General features: G+C 44.4%; 1 protein-coding gene across 1 annotated transcript; it reads left to right on the forward strand.

Annotated features, from left to right (window-relative positions):
* The first annotated feature begins 570 nt into the window (after positions 1-570).
* On the forward strand, positions 571-2,701 carry LOC120042777 (protein asteroid homolog 1-like). Its single transcript, XM_038987581.1, has 5 exons — positions 571-597; positions 847-1,326; positions 1,495-1,708; positions 1,836-2,001; positions 2,136-2,701. Exons 1-5 carry the CDS (start codon positions 571-573, stop codon positions 2,326-2,328), a joined length of 1,080 nt encoding a protein of 359 aa, XP_038843509.1. The 3' UTR covers positions 2,329-2,701.
* Positions 2,702-9,001: the final 6,300 nt, after the last annotated feature.

Consider the following 9,001-nt stretch of genomic DNA (forward strand, 5'->3'; position numbering starts at 1 on the left):
GCTTGCTTCGAGGCAATAACACTGAAATATGCATGAGAGCACCAGCTGTTCTGGAAGACTGTGTGATCACACTCTCCGCAGCCAATGTGAGTAAGACCTTTAAACAGGCAACATTCACAAGGACGCAGGGCCAGACGGATTACCAGGACATGTACTGCGAGCATGCGCTGACCAACTGGCAAGTGTCTTCACTGACATTTTCAACCTCTCCCTGTCCGAGTCTGTAATACCAACATGTTTTAAGCAGACCACCATAGTCCCTGTGCCCAAGAACACTAAGGTAACCTGCCTAAACGACTACCGACCCGTAGCACTAACGTCTGCAGCCATTTCTGCCCTCCGAGTTCATAGTCGCTATTTAAATAGACCCATTTAATTTTGTCTAGCTTGCCATTCCAAATAAAGTGGAATATTTTTACCTCATATAATTTAGAAAAAAATGGTTAGGTGTAGGCGGGGCCAGAAGTAAATATGTAAACTGGGATATGACTTTTTTCCACAAATAGACAGATATTGAAAATGTACTTTCTGTTAAAATGTATTGTAGTGAGATCATTTTTTCTTCGGGATATGAATACTGTGTATGTCCACTTCACTGTCAGACCATTTTATTGGTAAACTTGTCAGATGCTGGGTGTAGCTGGTGCATGGAAGTCAGGCGCAGGAGAGCAGAGAAGAGAGGACAAAGCACTTTACTGAGGCAATTCACTAAAACAGAATGCAACCGCGTCACAAAAACAATATAAATATAAACATATATGTATATATGTGTGTGTGTGTGTGTTTTGTGCTTGGGAAGGGGTTGTCTTCTTCAACAGGTTGCTGGATTGGCTGGCCTCTTTCCAGGAGCAGCAGGAGGCCTTGGACTCTGTGCCCAGCCTCATCGGTCATGGGATCAACAGAGACAACATGGATGCTGCCCTCCAGGCCCTCTCTCTGGGCATAGAAGAGTACAAGCCTCCACTCGGTTGCCTGGAGCGGTTCTTCAATGATGGCAAGGCTCCTGATCCCGGCCATCTCCCAAACCATCTGAGTGTCCTTCCAGACTGGACCCTGCTGCCGTTGATGAAGGGGACACTTCCCTCCTACATGATATACATTAAGCTGCTGAGGCCAGTGATACAGGCTATCCAAGTGGAAGATCTCAGCTTCCCCAGTGGGAGCACCACCTCTCGGCCCATACGGCAGGTATTCTACGGGCTGCTGCTGGGTGAGAGCAGGGAAGTGGAGGAGTATGACAGGGAAGGCAAGAACCTGACCAGCAGCAAGGTTGAAGCCGTCCTGCCCAGTGCTGCACGACAGCTGCAGCTAGACACACTGGATAAGGTATATATATATACATGTGATGTAGTATACAGTATATCAGGTGTGTATACATGTGGTATAGTATACAGTATATCAGGTATGTATACATGTGATGTAGTATACAGTATAACATAAACATACTGCTGTTGATTCTGAAATTAATTCTCATTCTCTTGTTCTGTTTCTTAGGCTCCACATTCAGTGCGGCTTGAGGTGTTTTTGGAGACCCTTGATGTGTCCCAGTCCACTTTGAATGGTCTCCCACCTCATCTGGGACTTCCTGTGGCTGTTACCTACTACTGGCTGAGGCACGCCCATCCCCGACCAGACCATCCTTTCCTGCAGGCCCTGCTACTAGGACTGGTGTACGGAGAGCTCTGCAGACAGAGGAAGAGCCATAGAGGTATGGACCAGAATATGAATGAAAACACACACACAGGCACACAACTAAGAATGTATAAATAAAGTGTGTGAAGAATGTATAAATAAAGAGAGTGACTCCTCTCTTTTTTGTGTATCGGGGTTTATAGAGGAGGGACCAGTGTTTGAGAGGTTGAGAGGGCTGATTCAGAGAGGTGCTAGGAGTCCAGACCTGGGTGTGGCCCACGCCTTTAGCCAATGGCAGTGCTGCGTGAGGGATGGCCTTGACCTGAACCAACTGCTGTGCTTCCCTCTACCTGAGCCTCAGTGTGCCTGGTAAGGTGTCACTTCCTGAATCAACCCTAACCTCTAACCTCTAGAGTAGACCAGTGGTATTCCTTTACATTGTTTTCTATCCCAGCAGCAACACAGCTAATTCAACCCTCTGTTGTTTCCCTGTTGGAGTCTAGGCTGTACAAGGGAACTCTGGTGCACCAGCTTGTGGCCAAACTGAGAGGGGGGGTGACCCCGGATTCTCTCCTGATGGAAGACCCTTCCTCTGGGCAGCTGTACAGAGCCATGCTGGAAGCCATACTCAACTCCCAGGAAGCTGAGACCACTGGACAACCTGACGGCCCCTCTGCAGATTCTGGCGCTGGATGATGAAGATTTTGATGATGATGATGATGGAGTAGGCTGTAATGAAGTCCCAATGTCCCGCCACAAGAGGAAGGAAAGATTAAATAAAGCACTGTTGACCACTATATAGGGACCACTAAACAACTGTTGAGTTAAATACTGTTTTCTGTGACATTTTAGTGACAGAGTGCATAGGTAGGAAGGCCCCCCTTGCATACACCCACACACACACTTATGAAGAAGTTTCACTTTCACTCACACATGGAGCATAAAGAACATTGATAAGAGAATTGACATTGTTTAAAGAAAATAAGAAAAATGAGAATAAATTATTTGTGACTATGGTTTATTGAAATGAAAATTAAAGGTTGAATACAGTTGAAGTTGGAAGTTTACATACACCTTAGCCAAATACATTTAAACTCAGTTTTTCACAATTCCTGACATTTAATCCTAGTAAAAATGTCCTGTCTTTGGTCAGTTAGGATCACCACTTCATTTTAAGAATGTGAAATGTCAGAATAATAGTAGAGAGAATGATTTATTTCAGCTTTTATTTCTTTCATCACATTCCCAGTGGGACAGAAGTTTACATACACTCAATTAGTATTTGGTAGTATTGCCTTTAAATTGTTAAAATTGGGTCAAACGTTTCGGGTAGCCTTCCACAAGTTTCCACAATACGTTGGGTGAATTTTGGCCCATTCCTCCTGACAGAGCTGGTGTAACTGAGTCAGGTTTGTAGGTCTTCTTGCTCGCACATGCGTTTTCAGTTCTGCCCACACATTTTCTAAAGGATTGAGGTCAGGGCTTTGTGATGGCCACTCCAATACCTTGACTTTGTTGTCCTTAAGCCATTTTGCCACAACTTTGGAAGTATGCTTGGGGTCATTGTCCAGTTGGAAGACCCATTTGCTGTCACGTTCTGACCTTAGTTCCTTTTTTATGTCTTTATTTTAGTTTGGTCAGGGTGTGAGTTGGGGTGGGCATTCTATGTTGTTTTTCTATGTTTTGTTCTGTGGGTTATATTTCTATGTGTTTGGCCTGGTGTGGTTCCCAATCAGAGGCAGCTGTTTATCGTTGTCTCTGATTGGGAGCCATATTTAGGTAGCCTGTTTTTCATTGTGTGTTGTGGGTGATTGTTTCCTGTTTCCTGTGTTAGTATCATACGGTACTGTTTCGGTTTTCATTTATTCTCTTGTTATTTTGTATTCATTCTCGATTAAATTATATTATGGATACGTACCACGCTGCATTTTGGTCCTCCTCTCCTTCCACCAACGAAAGCCGTTACATTTGCGACCAAGCTTTAACTTCCTGAGTGATGTCTTGAGATGTTGCTTCAATATATCCACATAATTTTCTTTCCTTATGATGCCATTTATTTTGTGAAGTGCACCAGTCCCACCTGCAGCAAAGCACCCCCAGAACATGATGCTGCCACCCCCGTGCTTCAAGGTTGGGATGGTGTTCTTCGGCTTGCAAGCCGCCCCCTTTTTCCTCCAAACATAAGGTTGGTCATTATGGCCAAACAGTTCTATTTTTGTTTCGTCAGACCAAAAAGTACAGTCTTTGTCCCCATGTGGAGTTACAAACCGTAGTCTGGCTTTTTTATGGCAGTTTTGGAGCAGTGACTTCTTCCTGCTGAGCGGCCTTTCAGGTTATGTCGATATAAGACTTGTTTTTCTGTGGATATAGATACTTTTGTACCTGTTTCCTCCAGCATCTTCACAAGGTCCTTCGCTGTTGTTCTGGGATTGATTTGCACTTTTCTCACACCAAAGTACGTTCATCTCTAGGAGACGGAACGCGTCTCCTTCCTGAGCAGTATGACGGCTGCGTGGAATTGATCCAGATCTCCGGATGGAACTGAAATTCGAGCTCGGATCTGATCCACGTGTCTCCTTAGTCTTTGTCCACTTCCAATAATCACAGTATAAGATACTGGTCCTGAGCAATCCTCAATGGTAGCTGGAATCCATTTAGGACCAAACCCATAGTTTCTTGTATAGACATCATCTCCAGGTGAGAAACTTCGGAGTTTGGCTCGGGTGTCATGATTACATTTTTGATTCCATTGCTTTTGTTGTATTTTCATTTTCAGGTCTGGTCTGATGAGATCCAAGGTTGACCTTAACCTCCTTGACATCAACATTTCTGCAGGTGACAACCCAGTTGTAGCTTGAGGAGTAATCCTGTAGCTAAACAGGAATCGTGACACCTTTGTTTCAATGCTGGGCCCTTGCATCTTCCTCATCCCCTCCTTCAAGGTCTGAACTGCACGTTCTGCTAATCCGTTTGAAGATGGGTGAAAAGGGGCCGACGTTACATGCTGAATTCCATTTTGTTTCATGAAACTTGTGAATTCAGTGCTTGTAAAACAAGTAACATTGTCACTAACCAACATTTGAGGCAATCCCATAACACTGAAGCTTTGTCTCAACTTCTCAATCGTAGCGTACGATGTTGACGTGTTCATGGGGTAAACATCCATCCACTTTGAATGAGAGTCAATCAACACCAGGAACATTTTCCCTAGGAAAGTTCCAGCGTAGTCCACATGTAGTCGTGTCCATGGTTTTTCTGGCCATTCCCATGGATGTAATGGCGCGGTGGGGGGGTGACTTCCTGTTACTCTGACAATCTGCACACCGGCTAACCTCATTTTCCACATCGTGGTCCATCTTTGGCCACCAGACATATGTCGTGTCTTTGGCTATGCCAGATTAATTTCTATGACATGCTATTCTATAAAATAATTTCTCCGTAATTAATATCACCTGATTGAACTAATCATGTAAATGTAATTAACTAGAGAGGGACACCACGAAATAATATTTATAGAGCTGTTATCTTCCGAATAAACTCTTAAAGATTTAGTAATATTTTTCGTCAATAGCAGTCAACGTCAATCGTCATCTTACTTCAGTCTCATATTCTGAAAGTTGTAAATCCTTGGTTATCTGCAAGAATCCTGGCTAACAAGTTGAATCAGCAATACAAAATTGGGTTTAATTATTTATTTACTAAATACCTAACTAATCACACAGAATCACACATACACAATTAAATCATAACTTGATTACAAATAGCCGTCATAAAGGAAAACGTCCATAGCGGGCGGAATAGATTTGACAGCTGGTTACACAAAGGGAAGGGGCTGAGTTTTGGTGAATGAGCGGGAGACTGGAACAGAGGCGAAGCTGTGCTATCGTAAATACAGTATCTTATGCATTCTAAATTACCGCCCATTTGGAAAAGGAAAATGCAATAAATATTTACTCTGAGCTGCGCTTCAGTAGGTTGGTGGTAGATGGAAGACCGTGTCGCCAACCCGAGTCCTCTGTCCTTTGAAGAATGTCTCTGGTGGTCACGGGATAAGTTGTAGTAACGTCGTTGTGTAGTAGACGGGATACTCTGACTGTCCTTCCTAACCTGCGTTTGTAGCAGCTGTTGCTAACTCAACGGCTAGGAGGTATCACTTCTGTAGTGAATACGAGTTCAAAGTTCATACCATTTACAACCAAAGTCCATGCTGATGTTGGCTTAGTTCTGTAGTTATTATCTGAACCATTCTGACATCGGATCGTCACCCTAATGTACCCGGAACAGAAGGTTATAATTTTGTCAATGGCTTTATATAGTGGAGGGAGAGGGGTGTGTCTGAAAAGTTTATAACCCATGTCTCTTCACAGGGGCGGGCCCCTGGTTGAGCAGAAGCCCAAACTTATGAAAACCCAAATCTCTCATTTGGAAGCTAAAATTACATTTCATCTCTTCACAAATAATTTCATATTCAAACATTTGAATTAAACAACAATTCCATGTGAATCCAATACCTCTGATGTTTAGACTTTCCACAGTAGAGTTTATGTCTTTCTATCATTGATGAGAATGTGTCGGAGGGCAACCGAACTGACATAATATACCTTAAGTACCACCGCATATGTTCAGTTGGTCGGATTACCAGAATATAGTTCATTTCCCCCCAACTTCTGATGTTCCCAGAATCTCTATGTTAACCAAGGGGTTTTCTTATGTCACATCAGTAGGGAAGAGGAACGGGGGAGGGGGGAAAGAGGTATTTATGACTGTCATAAACCTACCCCCAGGCCAACGTCATGACACATATGACCTCGCTAGGCCTTTCATTCTCGACATACCTGGATGCGACTGATGCAACAACTTCAGTAGCAACCCCTGCCCTTGTGGTGGGATAACTACTCTTGAACCCCACAGAACACATCCATCTCGAACACTCAATGCCAAGCGGCGAGTGTAGTAAGGCATGATCTGAGGCTCGGTCACAGTAGGCCATCCTCTCAGGATAAATCCATGCACTTGTGATAGCGTCACATCCTATGAAGTCCATTGCCTGATTTGTGCCGTGTTCACTGGTGCATCATCCAACACATCGATCATCAAAACCTGGTCATTTTCTTCTTCCTGAATGATGATTTGTGGAACGGGCAGCCTACTCAGAGCATCAGCATTCCCATGGTATCTACCTGGTTTGTAAATTATTCTGTACTCGTAGGCCCTGAGCCACACAGCCCAACGTTGAACTCTTGGAGAGACCATTTGTGGTACTGGCTTTTGTTCATGGAGCAGAGAGATCAGAGGCTTATGATCCGTCACAATAGTGAATGTTCTCCCTTACAAGTACTTGTGGAATCTCTGTATTCCGAATATGACAGCCAGTCCTTCCTTGTCCAGCTGAGAGTACTTTTTCTCCGCTGGCGACAACGTTCTTGACATGAACCCGATAGGTTTCTCTGCACCATTCTCCATCCGGTGGGATAGCACCGCCCCCACACCATACGATGAGGCATCACACGATAAGATGAGATCTCTGTCTGCTGAGTAGTGCACTAGCACTTAAGCTGATTGCAGTAAGACCTTTGACTTTGCAAAAGCTTCTTCCTGTCTTTCTGACCATTTCCAGGCCTCCTCCTTCCTTAGCAGTTGATGTAGAGGAGCTAAGAGGGTAGAGAGGTTCGGAAGGAAGCGATTATAATAGTTCAGTAAGCCTAGATAGGCTTTCAGCTCTGTAACGTTTGTCAGAGCTGGAGCTTCCACAACGGCCCTCACTTTAGCTTTGACAGTGTGTAACCCCTTGGCATCCACCTTGTGACCCAGGTACTGCACTTCATCAGCTAACAGTGTACACTTGCTCCTCTTCAGCCGGAGACCGGCGTCCTCCATCCTCCTCAAAACTTCACCTAAGTTTCGGAGATGTTCCTCCTTCGTGACTCCCGTGACAAGAATGTCGTCGAGGTAAACAGCTACCTTGGGTATCCCCTGCAGAATTCCCTCCATAGTTCTTTGGAAGCTGGTGCAGAAGACACCCCGAAAGGTAAACGTTTATAGGTAAACATCCCTCTGTGGGTGTTTATGGTCAGGTACTTCAGTGAAGCTTTATCCATTAGCACTTGCTGATATGCGTGACTCATGTCCAGTTTTGTAAACTGTTGCCCTCCGGTTAAGGTTGAAAGCAAATCCTCCACTTTGGGTATTGGGTACTGCTCCAGAGAATAAACTCTATTTACAGTCAGCTTATAGTCACCGCATAATCTGATTGAACCATCTGGTTTTAGTATGGGAACAACTGGTGCTGCCCACTCAGAAAACTTGACAGGTACAATTATATCCTCTGCTAAGAGTCTGTCAATTTCCACATCCACTTTATGCTTCATGGCATATGGAACTGATCTTGGCCTATAGAATCTGGAAGTAGCATCAGCAGCAACATGAATGGTAGCTTGGACCCCTTTTAATGTCCCTAGCTCTTCTTTGAAAACACACTCATGCTTTGAAAGCACCTGCTGTAGTGTCAATGTCTCTGTGGTGACATGTTTGATTTCATCCCAGTTCAAATTTATTTCCTTCAACCACCCTCTCCCTAGTAAACTGGGGCCAGTACCTTCCACTACTAAGAGAGGCAGACTTTTCTTTTATCCATGATATTCCACTTGAACATCAGCAACTCCAATCACAGTGATCTTCTCCCCTGTGTACGTTTTGAGTTTAATGGGGGTGTCTCTCAGTTTAGGCACTTCAACGGTTTTCCACTTCGTATAGAATTGGGACCTGTTCATCAGTGTGACACTACATCCTGTGTCTAGTTCAAACGGTACCTGCAATCCATTTATTCCCATTTCCACAATGAAAGGCTTCACCTTCTTCATATTCGCCCCCTGTACACTGTACATTGAGAATGCTTGCTCTGCGTCTGCGCACTCACTTTCACTTTCTTTCACTTGATTAGAGCGGTAGCTAGAGCTTCTGGAGGTATTCGGTTTTCTGTCCGTCCTCTTTTCTGCAGCCCGTGGCTTTTTTTATTGCGGCACGCCCTCGCAATGTGGCCTATTATCCCACATGCATAACACTTTTCGTGTTTGAATTTACAGTCAAACGCTGCGTGTTTGCCTTTGCAACGATAACAGTCTCTATTGGCTGCTGCATCACGGCTTTCTGTTCTTTGAAATTCTACGCGCTCAGCGCTGCTCTCTTTTATTGTATGGCACGCAGTTGCGCACCTTGCCTGCAAATCCAGTGCATTTCTATTTGCGGACTCCATGGCCTGGGACAGTTTGAGTGCATTCTCAAACGTGAGATTAGGCTCTGATAACAATCGTATTTGTATCCTGTCATCATTAATCCCACACACCAGCCGATCGCGTAGCATTTGCGATAA

This window comes from Salvelinus namaycush, unplaced genomic scaffold (genome assembly GCF_016432855.1).
Source record: "Salvelinus namaycush isolate Seneca unplaced genomic scaffold, SaNama_1.0 Scaffold778, whole genome shotgun sequence".
Classification (NCBI taxonomy): Eukaryota; Metazoa; Chordata; class Actinopteri; order Salmoniformes; family Salmonidae; genus Salvelinus; species Salvelinus namaycush.

Coding starts and splice junctions, on each gene's coding strand:
- LOC120042777 (XM_038987581.1), top strand. CDS start 571: ATGAATACTGTGTATGTCCACTTCACT. Junction 1,709..1,835: donor ACAGAGGAAGAGCCATAGAG/GTATGGACCAGA, acceptor CGGGGTTTATAG/AGGAGGGACCAGTGTTTGAG. Junction 2,002..2,135: donor CCTGAGCCTCAGTGTGCCTG/GTAAGGTGTCAC, acceptor GTTGGAGTCTAG/GCTGTACAAGGGAACTCTGG.